Source organism: Rattus norvegicus, chromosome 19 (genome assembly GCF_036323735.1).
Source record: "Rattus norvegicus strain BN/NHsdMcwi chromosome 19, GRCr8, whole genome shotgun sequence".
NCBI lineage: Eukaryota > Metazoa > Chordata > Mammalia > Rodentia > Muridae > Rattus > Rattus norvegicus.
The window spans coordinates 25,172,549-25,189,649 of NC_086037.1; the positions used below are offsets into that span (position 1 = coordinate 25,172,549).

At 42.4% G+C, this 17,101-nt stretch overlaps 1 protein-coding gene across 1 annotated transcript; it reads left to right on the top strand.

Annotated features, from left to right (window-relative positions):
- The first annotated feature begins 10,997 nt into the window (after window positions 1-10,997).
- Window positions 10,998-15,565, top strand: LOC134483282 (disks large homolog 5-like). The gene is made up of 3 exons (XM_063278577.1): window positions 10,998-11,143; window positions 12,209-12,368; window positions 13,559-15,565. The coding sequence occupies exons 1-3, from the start codon at window positions 11,062-11,064 to the stop codon at window positions 13,704-13,706; spliced, it is 390 nt and encodes a 129-aa protein (XP_063134647.1). The 5' UTR covers window positions 10,998-11,061; the 3' UTR covers window positions 13,707-15,565.
- Window positions 15,566-17,101: the final 1,536 nt, after the last annotated feature.

The window sequence follows — 17,101 nt, forward strand, 5'->3', positions numbered from 1 at the left end:
AAGTGAACCGGGCCAGCCAGGGAGAGGGCAACATGGATACGTGAGACCCTGTCTAAACCAGCACAAAAACCAACCCTTCATTCAAAGCATCATCTATTAATTCTCTATTATTTACCACTTTCTCCCCACCAGCCTTTCAGTCTGGAATGGTAGAAAAGGACTGGGAATGTTCCTTCTATTCTAAGGACCTTGATCTCTCTTTCCTTAGGTCCACATTAAGAACACATGCAAATGGGTATCACCATCTGAACAACTTAGTATCATCTACTCAGTATATCTAGCCTAACACTGTGCTATGACAATCTCAAGCTTCCCTGAGTTTCGCTGACCTAGCAAGAAGTATGAAGTACTGAGGCCACACCCCAGTGATCCTTTCAAGGGGTTAGAAGAAAGCCATGAGAGATGCTCCACTTCTTTGTCCTTAGATTAAATCACATTGACACAATGTGGGTGGACTATTTAACCAGACATGTTTCTCCCAACCCCACCTTTCTGAGTTCAGACCATGGCAGAATTCATGCCCCACCACCCTAGATATTGAGTTTAGTGATATGTAATTATTATTTAAACCTATGTATTAAATTTTGTCATTTTGTTAATTTTTTTGGTTTTCACAGTCTTCTTTGATTAACTTTCCTAGTTTTATTAATTTATCCCCTGTGTTCTCTGGTATTTTGTCCTTCCCTTCAAACTAAAGTATTCCTTTTAGGATCCGCTACAGAGCTGTCTTACTGGTTATACATATTTTGTTAAACTTATTTTTAGTGTGCATTAGTCACACAGTAGCTGGGCAATTGCCTGCCCTCCATGGACCAGATCTACTTTCCAAACAATAACGCTCAACTCTTACAGCCTGTGTAGCATCTTGGCTGCTCTTTGTTCCCCTTGGACAGCCCTCAGGACCAGGCTCTCCTCTCCCTTAACCATGGCTGCTGTCCTCTTCCTCTCTCCTCTCCATCACACATGTTCTTCCTTTATTCTATGGCAGCTTCTTCTTCCTTCTTCCCTCCTCATGATCCTCTCTAGCAAAGCCCTCAAAGCTCACCTCCCCCATCTCTCTGCTGTGCAGCTGTTGGCTGTTGGCTTCTTTATAATCACAGTTAACTGGGAGCAGGGTCAGTTATTTGGGGTTAACCAGTCTTGAGTTCTACAATTAGCATTAAAATACAAGCAGCATTAGGCCAATACACTACAGGGGTTTTGTTTGTTTGTTTGTTTGGTTTGGTTTAATTTTCATTTACCTTTTTACTTGTTATTTTATTTTTGGCTATTTTTTATTAAACGGTTATTTTATTTATTTACATTTCAACTGTTGTCCTGCTTTCCACACTCCCCTCATCAAATCTTACATCCCGTTTCTGCTCAGCTTTGCCTATGTGACAGTGCTCCTGCACCCACACATATCCATTCCCACCTCACACCTCTAGGATCTGCCTTTGGTGGGGCTACAGGCCTCACCTTGAACCATAGAGCATCCTTGCATACACTTTGGCTGGCAGTTTGGCCCCTGGGAGCTTGGGGATTAGGGAAAGAAGATCTGGTCAGATATTAAAGCCAATGATTGCTGCATTCTCTTCTTTTTCTGGTTATAGGTGAAATTAGGTTTGTGTGCTTCTCTTTTTTTAAATTATTGAGAGAAAATTAATTTCTTGGTTTTTCTTGGGTATAGTTTAGTTCATTGTCTTGGAGTTTTCCTCCTATTAGCCTCTGTTGTGCTTTCTTACAGAAAAGAATTGTTTAAATTTGGTTTTGTCATGAAATATCCTGGTTCCTCCTTTTATGGTGATTGAGGATTATGCTGGATATAGGAGCCTGTGTCTCCATTACATCTGCCCAAGATTTTCTGACTTTTAGAATCTCTGTTGAGAAGTCTGGTGTAATTCAGATACATCTGAATTTATTTGTTACTAGATATTTATACCTTACCCCTTTTAATGTTCTTTCTTGATCTGTGCATTTAGCGTTTTAATTATTATGTGAATGGAGGAATTTTTCTGGTACAATTAGTTTGATGTTCTGTAGGCTTGTTGTACCTTTATGGCCTTTTCTTTTTTTACCTTATGGAATTTTGCTGCTATGATTTGTTGAAGGTGTTTACTGGATCTATGAACTAGAAATCTTAATTCTCTTCTCTATCTATTATCCTTAGGTTACAACATTAATTGTGTCCTGAAATTCATGGATGTTTTGGATTCAATAAACCATACATGTTTATCTGAGATGGGTGTTTTGTGCTTTGTGGGATGACCTCCTTGACCCCAGGCTGCATGAAGAATCTCAGCTGACAATGGGGACATAAATTATAAGTATGTGTAGCAAGACCCAGGCCTCTTCCAGGTTCTTAGATATTAACTGAGAACCTCAAATACAGTAGTAATGTGATAGTGTGGTGTGAATCTAGTTACTATTCTCTATTTTGATATAGATGACTCTTTTTGTGTCATGGTCAGCTTATAATGACTAGAAGACCTAAGCTTGAGAATAACCAAAGACTACATTGCTTCTCTAGCAGCTGAGCTTTTAAAAGTCCTGGTGTGACAGCAACTGTTGGTGGACATTCTGGATTATTCCTTCTGTACTTTAACTCTCTGTGTCACTTCCACCATCAGTAAGTTAGTTCAATTCCATAAATTGGAAATCCATCACCTGGAAGAAATACTCTTTTTTTTTAAAGATTTATTTATTTATTTATTATATACAAGTACACCGTGACTGTCTTCAGACACACCAGAAGAGGGCATCATATCTCATTACAGATGGTTGTGAGCCACCATGTGGTTGCTGGGATTTGAACTCAGGACCTCTGGAAGAGCTGTCAGTGCTCTTAACCACTAAGCCATCTCTTTAGCCCAAGAAATACTTTCTGAATATGGTCTGAGATTGGCCATGGAAAAAGGGTAGCTTGAACTGTCCCACCTAGGTTCTGCGCCTGTACAGGCTTGCTCTCCAAAAGAAACCTGTGTTCACAGCTGTTGGCTGGCTAAGAAAGATTTCACGAGACGTGATACACAGCCCTCGGATCTCTGCTTCAGTCATCTGCACAATTTTTCCCGGACGATATCCTCATACCTCCAGCAGGCAGGTGATGAAGCTGTCCACTCTCAGCTCCCCTTCAGCCATCTTGTGGGCACCAGACTCTCCTCCCTGCAGCAGGAACAAGGGCTTCTCCATGGTGGCTGCAGCAGCAGTGGTGGTTTGGCATTCTCACCTAGGAGACCCTATGCCTTTCTACCCCAGTTCCAACTCACCTCAGGCCCGGGCCTTCCCCCATCCACTTCACACAGAGCAGGGAGAGCAGCACCCACTAGAAATAAAAGGGAAGCCCTTGGTCCTGCCAAGAGTGAACCCCCAGTGAAAGGGATTGTTGGGGGGGAGGGCGGTAATGGGAGGAGGATTGGGAGGGGACACCGATAGAGAAGGGGAGGGGGAGGGGTTAGGGGGATGTTTGCATGGAAACCCAGAAAGGTAATAACAATTGAAATGTAAATAAGAAATACCCATTTAATAAAGATGGAGAAAAAAAGAGAAAAGTGTCACACATTTAAAACAGAAGAATATGGACCCTAACTTTAAACCACAGCTCTGTCAATTAACTAAACCTTTAAAAAGCTCAGATAATCAGGCCAAACAATATTTTCTCGGTTTATGTATCTGTAATGTCGCATAAATAATAATGTCCGTTTCTTGCTATTGTGGAGGGAATTAAATAGATAATATGTAATCATGGAAATTTTGAAGTACCATCCATTTTTGTGTTCATTAAATCACTCTTCCTCATTTCATTGATCAAGTATGTATGTTTTCTTTTCATAGTTACATGTATAATAAAACCAGTATAAAAACCTTCAGAATTGTATAAGCTTTCACTTTTAACAAATTAAATTAGTTGTTCTTTGTATTTCTGCTGAACATTTAAATGTTCTTTATATGTCCCAATGCGAGTTTATTAGGTGCCTATAAACTTTAAACTCTTTGCCTGAGAGCATGAGTACTATTTAATTATATAGTAACTACACTCAGGCTGTCTTTGTATTAGAACCAATTATATCACACTCTAAGAAAAATTACTATTGCTTTAAAGTTTGTGTGTGTATGAGTGAGAGTATGAGTATGAGTGTGTGTGTGTGTGTGTGTGTGTGTGTGTGTGTGTGTGCAGCACATGACCAAACAACTTTCAGGAGCCATTTCTCTCCTTCTGTCATGTGGGTCCGAGGATGTAACCCAGATGTTTGACTTTGGCAATAGATAATATTACCAACTAAATAAATAAATAAACAAACAAAAAACAAGCCACAAATCAACTTTAAAAGTAAAGGCCAGAAGTTCACAGAATAGTAGCATTGGCCTTACCATATCCTTTCTTTGGGGATGGGAAAATTAATGTTCTGAAATCCATGACTTTCAGGAATTGTGATATTCATGGAAATTCAATTCCTTTGCAGATGCTCCAGTTGTTGTGGCCAATTGCTAGAAAGGTCAGCTTAAGCTTGCAGGACCCCCACCATCCCTCCCCCCGCCTCCACAGAAAGCTCAAAAGACACTGCCCAGAACTTACTCCACATTCCCCAGAACCACATTCTTTGTCCATCATTTCTGTGAGACGAAAGGTCAGACTCCTTCACCATAGTCTCTCCACAATCGACATCCCCCCTCCCAAAACACTTCTAAGACTGGAAAACATGTCTTAGGATGTATCTGCCAGACTCGGGCTGAGACAAACTAGGGCACTGGTTGTCACTACAACATTGGTGACATAGCAGAGGACGCCAAGAACTCTCTAGGAGACAATAGAATGTCCAAGAAGGGACAGCTGATGTCATGGGGAGCAGACTTTGCCTCCCTGCTAATGTTCTCCCTGTACTGAGCATAAGCAGAGGTGCCCTTTCCAGGAGACTTTCCCGGGGCAGAGCCACTGAGCACCTCCTGCTTCCAAAGCCAAATTTTCTTCAAGGGTTGATTATAAAAACCTTAGTAATTCCTATGCATCTAAATGAATGTTTCCTTCCAAATCCTGCCCAAAAATGTCTCATCCTAACTCAAATTATCCTTCTTCACCAATATTAGCCATTAAAAATTCCTGAGAAATAATACCAGTTTGAATATGCAGTCAAAATGTTCTCCTGTCTTATTATGTACAGGTGCTTGAAATCACATCAAGAAATAGCCTGCATGGAAGGTTGCAACATGGGTGTGTGTTAGGGGAACACCCATGAAGCCTTGTGCTTAGCATTCAATGGTTGCCACAAAATTCCTTAGGAGGAAGACTTGAAATCATTATGGTGCTAGAAACAGTGTGGAGGCCAGTTGGCAGAGGAAAGTGAAACATTAGAGCCACCAGTGAAGACTCCTGTTGGGCCCTACCTTGGTGTTTCCCTCCCCCCTTGCTGAGCCTTTCAGCCTGCTATAGCAAGAAATTGTTTACACCTTTGACAGCTGCTCTTAGCCCCTGATTTGGGGCTGGGATTTTCCATGGCACCCTTCCTCCCCACTGAGCTTTCCTGCTTCTTGTTTTTAAGAAGCTGTTTATGCCCCTGATTGGGCTGGAACTTTCACCACACAGACTTGTCCTATTTTCCTGGTTGGGGATTTTCACCTGCCTTGTTGTTTTTCCACAGCTTTTGCCTCTGGTATATAAGGAGATCTCAGTAAAGCCTTGGTGGCACTCGCTAAAAAGGGGTGACCCGTGTACGTGTTTTCTTTCAACCGCACAAACCTACACCTGATATTCACACACTGTCAGCGCAGGCACTGACAATAGGTATCACAATAGAAACTAGTAACTAGATTTAACCAAACTATCACATTAATGCCATATTTCGTGGTATTTTTTTTTTTTTTGCTCTCCTAAAACCTGGAAGAGGCTTGGGGTTTTCTAATCCTACTCATAATTTATTAATCTTCCCAACACTATGGGCTGTGTTCTGTTAATGCTAACAGCGACATCCAATACCTAGGATATTTTCTACTGACATGTGTGACATGAGACAAAACAGTCCCTGTCATCCCTCACCTGAATAAACTTCCTTAGAGAACAGTGTAGTTGGAGGGTCCTTCTTTCCTCTCCAAGATCAAGAAACATTTCCAGTCTTCAGACAAGTGTGTCAGCCATTGTCCAGTGACTGTCTTGAGATGTCCACATTGTCAGCTGAGTGTCGTCATCTAGCCTGCCCTGTAATTGTTGTAGATGATTAATAGGGTTCCAGCCCTAGGATTTAATTCAGTGCTACAGTACTTGCCAAACACACTCAAAGCCCTAGCTGCCACCCTAGTCCTGTGTGCTCTAGAGAAAGAAAATAAAGATCCCCATTGTCTATCAAGTTTCTCTTCCAATAGAAGGAGAATCTGCGAATCTGCATCTGGTCTTTTAAGTAACTCTAAGCCCTAGCTTCCCCACAGCTCCCTCCATTGATTCCATTATTGGTGCATTTTCAGTAACGCTCACTTTATTTTTGGTGTGCAAAGAATATGCACCATGTCAGTAAAGTGTGTGTGTATGTGTGTGTGTGTGTGTTCATCCATGAACTCACTATAAATTATTATCAAATGACCCAGAAGACCGTGGAGAAACCTGTCGATGTGCATGCAGAATTATGTTACTACCGTTCCATGGCACCTTGCAGGGAACACTGAAATAGTGGGCCACTTTAATAGAGCCTAAAACCAGGCTATGCATGGTTTTCGGTGAGATTGTGATGTGCAACACCACAACAGAGATCAGCAGAAGCTTCATTTATTCCATGCTGCTGTTACCAAGAGTAGGCAAAGCCTCATCCCATAGAGAGTCTGGTAGGATCTGATGAAGGGCAATAAACTCAGGGTTGAAATCAAGCCTTTAGAAACAAAGAGAAAAATACAAAGTCAAGGAAAGCAAGAGCTGTCTTTTTCTTTTCTTCCTCTTTTTTTTTGAGAAGATCCACAAGAGAGACAACCCCTTCCTCAAACTAACAATGCACAAGAGAGACAATACATGAATTAAAAATCAGAAATGAAATGAGGGACATAACAATAGACACCGAGCAAATTCCAAAATCATTAGTTCTTACTCCTGAGGACTTTACGCCAGAAAACTGGAATATTTATTCGATATTGTTGAATTTGTAGACAGATAACAATTACCAAAGTTAAATCCAGATCTGAGAAGGTATCTGAATAATACCCCTAAGAAAATAGATACACTCATTAAAGGTTGCATACATTATATATTATATTGCTTTCTTTTTGCATGATTAAACCCCTTCAAGGACATTTAGCTATGTTATAGAAAGTGTTACTTTTAAAACAAAAGGACAAAGAGAGAAATTGAGGAGTCACTGAGAGACACTTCCCAGACAGGATCAAGGAAAGATGGCTGAGAGATGCAAGCAGGGGCTGCAATGCTGCCCTTGAGAAGAAAATGTTTTTCTCACTTTACCTTACACTATGCTGTACTGTGTCCGTTTTTTGTGGAAGCGGCTCTCATGCTCTCTGGGTTATGACAAGGATATTGTGATACTAGGAAGAGGGGTGATTTGCTATACAGATATTTTAAGAAGAAGGCTTTGCTTAGTCTCACTTCTTTGCCTAGTCTTGCCTCAGTCGTTCCTGGTATCATGGGAATAACGATCTTATTATATCTTGCCAAAAGGGAAAGTGAGGTAATTCATATTCATGCCTATATAAGGGTTAATAAACTTGCAGCTGCATGCAGTTGCATCTGCCTTTGCTCTGCATCCCCTGTGTCCTGGTTATTTGTGACCGTACCTGGGCCCCCAACCCACTAGATGTTGACAAGCATCACCCTTCTCACTGTCAGGTTTATTTTCTTTCTTTTTTGAAATCTATGATGTGGAGGCGTATTACAGCAACAATATGAAATAGCAGGCGGGCATGTATGAAAATTGCTGTGTTTAAGCTGGGTGTGGGGACAAGTCCTCAAAAGGAGCTGTTAAGATGGGAAACACATAATGCATTTGTTGCTGGAATTGAGTTGCCTCAGCTGTATTGCTCTGCCTGCTCAGTGTCCATTCAACATCACTCTGTTTCTACAGAGGAACTCAAGGTTTGCCCCAGCCGCCTGTGAGCTGTGATATGGGCAGAGAAAGGCCAGGACACAGTGGTGATTTCCCACTCCTCAGTTATGCTGAATTTTCCACTACTGTACTTGTATACACAAGTACAGTGTGGTCAGTTATTATAGATATTTGTCATTTCTTACAGAGGGCAACTATGATTGACTACACCCAATTCTATAAAAAACAAAACTTAAGAAACCTGGCCCTTGGCAGCAATGAATCAAGAAATATCTAGGATGGTGGGGCATGAATTCTGCCAAGCAATGAACTCAGATAGGTGGGGTTGTGAGGAAGATGTATGGTTGAATATCCCAATAGGTTCACGTTGTATCATCTTGATTTAATCTAAGGACAATGAAGTGCAGTATCTCTGATGGCTTTCTTCTAACCCCTTGAAAGGTTCACTGGGGTTTGACCTCAGTTCTTCATTCTTCTTGCTGGGGCAGCAACACTCAGGGAAGCTTGAGATTTCCATAGGCACAGTACTAGGCTAGAAATGCTGAGTAGGTGATACTAAGTTATTCAGATGGTGATACCCATTTCATTTGTTCTTAACGTGGACCGAAGGAAAGACAGATCAAGGTCCTTAGAATACAAAGATCATTTCCAGTTCTTTTCTACCTTTCCTGAATGAAAGACTGGTTGGTAGAGAATGGTAAAAATTCAAGAATTGGTAGATGATGCTTTGAATGGAGGGTGGGTTTCTGTGCTGGTTTTAGACAGGTTCTCAATTACCCCATCTTGTTCTCTACGTTGCTCGTCAGGTTCACTTTGAGCTCAAATAAAGCTGCTTCTACTTTCCAACAGGTAGTCTTACAAAGGGGCCTCCAAGGACTGTGAGGACAGCATTAGCCAATGAGAATTGAGGTGTGTAACCCACAACTATAGCTTTATCTGAAAGACCCTCAGACAAAGGAGACTCTCGCTCCAGTCCTGAGGACAATCACCACCCCATGAACACACAGGACTCAGTCTTGATGTAAAAACAAGAGGTTTACTTTGGGATACCAATGCACTGGGGCTCGACACGGTCCTCACGCAGGAGGGATGTGAGGAGCCTCAAACAACAGAAATGTACAGCTTAAACAGTCAGTTAAGATTACACAGTTTCATTAGCTCAGCTATTTCGTGCCAAGGATAACTAGGCAGATGTTTCTCATCCTGGAATTTCTGGGATAAGGCCTTAACCATATCAATGTAGCTATTTCAGTAGGAAGGACGTCTGACTTAATATATGTTTTCTTATCCTGGGGTTTCCAGGACAAGGACCAAGGATATCTGTCCTGGCAGTTGTTTCTCTTCTGGAGTTCCCAGGACAAGGCTATAGCTATGTCAGCCTATAGCACAGCTGCATTCAGTACCAAGGACATCTCACTTCTATAGTGGTCAGTCAGCTTCCCAGAGATGTTTCCTGTCTTGTAATTGCCCTGCAGTAAATATGTTCTATACCCTCTGTTCTTATGGTCAGGCAGCTTCCTAGAGAGTGGGTGGGAATGTGCTTTCTGTACTTTCTGGTCTATTGTCTAACGTCTAGGGGCTAAGCGAGGGCCAGCTTAAAAGATTCTCATGCTTAAGAAATGGCTGTACTGATATCAAACGGGGATCTTTCATATCCACTTTCTTCCAAGTCTACCAGCCATCTCAGATTGTTGCTGTAATATGACTGACAATCAAGGACACAGAAAAATAACTTGATACGCAGCAAGGACATGGCAATCATATCCTGTGTCGTTATGTAGGTTCTGGATGAGGTTTGTTCAAATGACAATATTGCACAAAGCTTTATATAGGACCCATCAAATTAAGGGTCACTATGCACTGTCATAGCTAAAGTTGCCTGCTCAGAAGTGACCACTGGATCACTCTTCTGTAACTTCACATGAGAGGCTTGTGCTTTTTGTGTTTTTTTATTTTTGTGTTTTTTTTCTTATTTTTTATTTATTTATTTATTTATTTATTTATTTATTTATTTATTGCTTTATATGTTGTCCGGAAGATAGTTCAAGTCATTGATCTGCCCCCAAAATCTGAGCTTTGCTACTAATACTGTAAACAGTATTAGTGTATGCATTCAATAAAATAACTGGTTTTTTTTTTTAGTATGATAGATGCTTTTGTGTTTTGTGGGGTGATCCATGAAACAGGAGTGAAGATGCTTGTTTCTTACTCTGTCCACTGAGTTATGTCTCTAGGCTTGTCCTACTCCTTTGGCTGCATCCCCCCCCCCACATCTGCTGACTATTTTATTTTTCAGATGAAATCACACGTTATAGCTTAGAGAGGCCTGTAAGCAATCCTACTTTGGTAACTTAAGTGCAAAGAGGAGAGCCCCACACTCAGCCTGAGGGTGCATTCACTGGTGGATCCAATATTTCAGTTTCCTCTCCTAACAGATCACCACGTTGTTGTCAGGACCATAATGAATGCAATTCTTTCTCCTAAGGAATCTGGTGGCAACTGTCAAATATTAAGCACAAAGCTTCAGGTTGTACCTATAACACACACCCACATCGCAACCTACCCGACAGGCTATTTCTGGGTGTGATTTCATGCACCTGCACATGATGAGACAGGAGACCTCTTTGGCTACTTACAGGAACTGGTGTGATTTCTCAGTAATCTTTAATGGGTAATATTGCTGACTGAGGAGAATTTGAGGTAGGATGAAACATTTCTGTGCAGGGATTGGGGAGGAAGCACTCATTTAGATACATAGCAATGACTTAGGTTTTTCCAATCAAGCCTAGAGCCAAATTTGGCTTTGGAAGCATGTGGTGCTCAGTGGCTATGCCACAGGGAAGTCCCCTGAAAAGGGCACATCAGCTTTTGCTCAGTACAGGGAGAACATTAGCAAGGAGGCAAAGTCTGTTCTCCATGACATCAGCCGTCCCTCCGTGGACATTCTATTGTCTCCTAGAGAGACCTTGGAATCCCTGTGATGTCACCAGTATCGTTGTGACAACCAATTCCCTACTTTTTCTCTTAGTGTCCAAAGGATATATCCACAGACATGTTTGCCCGTCTTTGTAGGCACTTTGGGAGAGTTGATGTTGATAGAGAAGAGTCTAGAGTGAAGCAAATGAAACCTAAAGGTAATGATGGACACAGGACATGGGGAATGTGGAGTAAGTTCTGGGCAGTGTATGTTGAGATTCCTGTCAGGGGTGTGTGTGGGGGTCTTCCGCTGGCCTTTATAGCAATGGGCCACAACCACTGGAACATCTCCACAGATATTGAATTCCATGATTATCACAATTCCTGAAAGTCAAGGTTTTCACATCATTAGTTTCTCCATAACCACATGGAGGATATGGCAATGCCTATGCTATTATTGGGTGAACTTCTAGTCTTTACTTTTACAGTGCATTCAGTATGTTAAATTGATATAATAACACCATCAGGAGTCATTTAGGGTATAACTTTTCTGAATTAAACAGGGCATCAATGTACTTCACTTTCATTGCTTCTTTAAAATCAGTGACTATCTAACAGTAGTAAGAGGGAGAGAACTGTGCTCCTGGCCATGACCTTATATTCTTAGAACTCCTCTGACTACCTCTGGCAGACGGGGCCAATCTTACCTTCATATATTAGAGGTTCTGTGTGGCAGATATTTTTCTACAGTAGCCAAACTATATGGAGCAGGTAGAGAAAGAGCCTGTAACCTATTGGCACTTCTGGGGCATTTGTCATTTCAGTAGGGGGAATTAATAAGTCTGTTGACCATGTCCTCCCCCTACATGACTCTTTAATGCAAAGTTATTGGACTAGAGTAACAGTGTAGGATATCTGAGTATCCCTGATCAATCAAGTCATTGTGGATGCTGAATTGATGATCTGACTTCTGAAACCAGAGGGGTGAGGGTCCTGAAACCAGGTTGTAGCCTGCGTACCTGATAATAATCCTGGAGAAGGCATCTCTCTGGTACTTGTAAGCCTGTGTGGGCGGGCATAGGGAACACCTGGCTGCTTACATCTCTTGGTCTCTATATAGTAGTGGGGGAACTGTGATCCACTTAGGATGCCAGTTACACAGACCAAACTCCTTGCAGTGACACTGGCTTCCAAGCATGTTTTCCTGTTTGGACCTCACTGTGGTCTGTGTATGCTCTATGCATTCGCCCCATGCGGGTTCACTTGTGTTCTTCTACCCACAGAGGCCTGCAGACAGACATCATCCCCTGAAAATGTCCTAAACAAGATGCAGGCCAACGAGGAAGAGGAGAGGCTGAATAGAGAACTGGAGCTAACTACCAAGGAGAGAAATGAGCTGACAGAACGCCTCCTTTATGTGACAGGTGGATCCATGAGCAAGAGGTATGCATTGCTCCAAACAAACGACCTTGTTCTAAACCTCATCTCCCATAGAGAGGAGATTCAGAACCTGACCCTTACTGAGGAGTGAGTTTGGAAATGGACTCTCTGATTCCGCCTGTAGAAAATCTGAACTTGTGATCTGAGTGAAGATTTCAGGGATAAAGTCACTGAAGCATGAGTTCCCAGTGTACAATTGGAAAGCCCTTGACAGGTGGCAGCTTTGCAAGGTTCTAGGTGCTGTGAGTTTGTGGAGAGTCTTTGCACTTGCTAGGAAGGTGACTGAATGCTATCATCTCCTGGCAGCAGCCTTAGGTGACAGGTCCCACATTGTTCATATCAATGTTTAACTAGAAGGCCTGAGGTTCTGGCTTGTTCTTTCTTGTCTGTGTGCCTTAAACTCTGAGACAGTAATGGTGCATATATTTCTACTGATTCTCATTGTGCTCTTTCCATATTTGTCTCTCTTTCTCATTCTCTGAGTCTGTTTACTTTTCTTTTCTTGTGGGTGTGTCCCAGTTTGTGTGTCTGTGTGTGCACAGGTCTGCATGCGTATGCACAACTTTTATATGTTTCTATGTCCCTGCACACTTGGAATTTAGGGGTCTGTTTTTTGACCTCAGGATTTACCTGTATAATAGTTTCATGGAGGTGTAAGTGCTTTATTTTGGAAGCCCCACTTTCAACAGCACAGTACATTGCCTGTGTGGTCACATTTGTCTATACATTTGTATGCCTTGGGCAGATTTAAGTTTGTGGCAATATCTGGTCTCATCTCCAGAATTATGTGTACTGTCTGCCTCTAGAATATTAGTTATTCGGCTTGTAGCATTCCACTTGTCAAAACAGGAAAAATGAAATCAGAGGTTTCTGGATGTGTGTGTGTGTGTGTGTGTGTGTGTGTGTGTGTGTGTGTGTTTGGGTAAGCTCTGTGGCCTAGGCTCTTGACAGCATAACAGGTTAGAATGCAGATCCTGCCCTCCTGATTGAAAAAACTGAGCCAGGGAACCCTTTATCTGGGTGCTTAGCTCTGTTGTCCTGGGCACACAATTCCAAGTTTCTGAAGCTGAAGAAGATCCAAATATGTAGAATTCAGAAAGTGTCCTTCCAGAGCTGGGGTAGTACAGGACACAGCCTGAGTTCCTATAATCCTAAACCTCGATGTTCACTGGGTTCTATCTTCCTGGGGCCAGCTCCTACTTCAGGCCAAATCCATTTTATGAAAACTTGAAGATAAAGGAGAAAGAGGTCATGTCATTACTGCACAACTTAGACACAAAGAACATTGAACATCGTGAGAAATTTCAGGAGCTCAAGAAGGAGATTAACTTCTATCAGTAAGTACTGGTCAGAAGGGCCCATCACTTGTGGAATGGCCATGTCTGCCTCTCTTTGTTATGGACCGGAGGGTCTGCAGCTCTGGGCCCATCTCTTCTGCTGTTTAAATATCACTGTGCCGTGGGTCTTTTGGACTCAGTTTCAGTTCCATAAGAGACTGTGACTCATCACCACAGTGTCTATGCATCTTTAGAAGGCTCTGGATAGAACTACACTGATTCAGGCATCAGAGTGTTATTAGGCCGACCTGGATCTCTGGGGTCATACCAGGTTTAACAAAGCTCAATGTGTGGACCACATGGTTAGCATGAGCTCCCTTGGTTCTACTGTCCTCTTGTGGTTATTTGCTGACTACTAATTGATGTTGCCCCGATGCATTGGGCTTTCATGGATAGTTGTAGTTCTTTTGGAGAGACATGGACTCTTATTTGTGCTTGGATCACAGAAACAATTTATTCTTCCCTGGATTGGCCGTTTGCTGTTTGTGCAGCAGTCTTACATGTATGGCGATGTATTCTATGAAGTCTTTATAGGTATCTGGGTCCTGGTAGAGTTTGTGGGATTTGGCAGTTGGAATGGGAGGAAGAGGCTTCAGGATCTTACTATGCAGAGTGTGTTTCCAGCAACCTGCACAGCCGGCTCCTGATGGACCAGGCATGTATGAAGAAGAAGTTGGTCACATTGAAGCAGGAGTGCAAGGAGTTACAGCGATATTTGTTTGAGTTGAACCCGAAGGATGAAGACGAACAGGAGAAGACCAGCAACCTCCAGACCCAGCAAAATGTGGTAGGAACAAGCAGCTGAGTCAGATTAACAATGTCTGATACCATTTGCCTATTGGATACATCTTTGCTTCCCCTATCACCTTTCTAATCTCCCCACACCCAGTCAGTCACCCACCTCATGTGATAGAGTTATTCATTGCTCTGTCTATGCACAAGTATTCTGGGATGTTAACCACTCTTCAGAAACTGAATTATGGGCAATTATACTTCTCTGCCCTTTTTGAAACTGCAGTCCAGAAATGGTGACAGAGGAATAACATATCACATGACTGCATATCCCTATCACAGATTGGATGCTATGAAGAGTTTTGAACGAGTTCTTGGTCGTGTGACAAAGGTCATACAGGGGTCATGTGATGGTTGGAAGCACCTTGTAGGGATAAGAACCAAGTGCAAATGGCAAATGAGTCCTGGTCATTGGCTTTGATCTGGGTATCATGTGGCCTTCTCCTTTCTTCCTGCACCCCAATTAGGTCTCTCCCCATTTCCCCATTCTTGGTTTGCACTGGTAGAGTCTGAGGAGCAGCTTGTTCTCCCACAGTACTGTGAGGGTTGCTGGTGATGTTCCCAGCCTGCAGAGATATCAGCAATGATTTCAGTGAAAAGATCAGTGCTGTCTGTCCAATGCAGCTGAGGGGACAGAAGGCAGCAACTTGACAGCTGGTATGCATGTCCCCACCAAATCAGTGTCTTAATAGCTGCCTTCTCCTCCCAGGTCTCAGGAACTGCAGGAGACATGGCATAGGACGGATCCCAGGAAGACAGCCCCCTGAGGAATGAGTTTCTCTCTCAGGAGTTCCCTGTGACGACAATCCTCACAGTCAAAGACTTTTTGGGGGAATATTCTTCTTCTCAGATAATTTCCTCAATGTATAGAGACCCTACATTTATGTATCCGTATGCCAGCCTGTCTGGTTGAGGTCTTTCTCCTCTCTCATACCGACAACACCATTTGAGAGACAACTGAGGGGACTACCTTGGCATCTCACGTCCTAGAGGAGAAACAGCACTACAACTGTGTTTCTAAATGTTCATTAAGAAAATGCTGTTAAGAAATGTTTTTGGTTATGATTTTCATTGAAGTTCTCTTTTTGTTATTTCATAGTTATATATTCTTGTTACTGTTTTTCTTTTTTTATACCATTTTAGTTGTTCATTTTATGCCTGTTTTTTGTAAATTGTATTCCTTATGAAGAAAAATTGATTTGTAACTCTTGACTCTTAAGACTATCTTATTCAAGGGTCCTTTCCCCTCCTGTAGACTTAGAACTGACAGCTAGATATGGATCTTTGCATGGTCCAGTGAATTCAAAGCCACCAAGGTGTACACAGGGTGATAGTGTCTTTTGTGTGGATAATGTGACTTTTTTTATGGACACACACTGTATGATGTAATCACTGACATACTGTATCCATGCTGTATTGTCTTCTGCTCATCCTAGTCTATATCAGTCTACAACACACATTCCTTATTGACTGTGTGCACCAGATATTGAGTAACACACACTCATGCCTGTAGAGCTGCAGAAAAAATGACAACTTTCACAAAGGATTATAGAATAATCCTAATGGAGAACCATGTGCCTCAGTTTTTCTTACAATACAGCATTAGTATTAAACCACAAAGATAATGACCATCAACGTCATTTTGGGAAATAGGTTTTTATAGGTGCTGTTTCACTTGATCATTCATATGCTGTGTTTTTTATTGTTGCTGATTATATTTATTTTTATCATTTAACTCAATGGATCTTTTTTTTTCAAATGCATGTCTGGGCCACTCCTGAGTGCATTTCCCTCATGATTCAAAAGAGGGAATAGCATTCCCCATTGTAGATGATTGTTAGGGACCATGTGGCTCTTCTGAGAGAGCAGCAGGTGCTCTAACCTGTGAGTCATCACCACAGCTCCTGTAGGTAGCTTTTGTCCTTCCAGGGCATGTGCTGTACTAGGTGGACACGATCACCTCCCATTTAGGAGAGAGATCTCAGGAGATGTGTATGTACAGGTGGTTGAGCAGTGCCTGCTCAATGTGGTAGGCTGCTAGGCAACCAACTGAACCCCAGCCCTGCTCCACCTGCATTCTTCGAGGCAGAGTTTCTATAGCCCAGGATGGTCTAGAATGCAGCATCTACCTATGTCTTTTTTCCACTAATGCTAGGGTGAGGAGCATATGTCCTCCACACCCTTCTTTCCAAACAATGAACATGCTCATGGTCTGGTTATCACATGGCCATGAGGGAGGTAAATAACACTCAGCCAAAACAGAGGCGCATTCCACAGTCACACAGACAGCCTGGACAGATCTGACACGATCAGCACCAGGTTTGACTGCCACTACTTGAAGCAAGGTCCTCCAGTGTTAGGACAACCATTCAAACAGCAAAGAATGAACCTGTTCCCAGCATCCGAGGAGTGGGAGACCCAGAAACCCATGTGTCAATGTGGCCATTTGGAAAATGGAAGAGGGGAGGCAGGGAAGCAGCCAGAACTGGACACAGTTGCAGGGACCCAGGCAAAGAGGGAATATTGGGGCAGAGTCCATGAGATGTCAGTAGGCAACAGGCCAGCTGGGACTAGTGTGGGTGGGTACAGGGCTTCTAGTGTGGGTAT

Bases quoted from the DNA above. Each gene is read 5' to 3' on its own strand.
- LOC134483282 (XM_063278577.1), top strand. From the start codon at position 11,062: ATGTTTGCCCGTCTTTGTAGGCACTTTGGGAGAGTTGATGTTGATAGA. The intron at 11,144-12,208 runs GTAATGATGGAC...TTCTACCCACAG, and splicing joins GAAGCAAATGAAACCTAAAG to AGGCCTGCAGACAGACATCA. The intron at 12,369-13,558 runs GTATGCATTGCT...TCCTGGGGCCAG, and splicing joins GGTGGATCCATGAGCAAGAG to CTCCTACTTCAGGCCAAATC.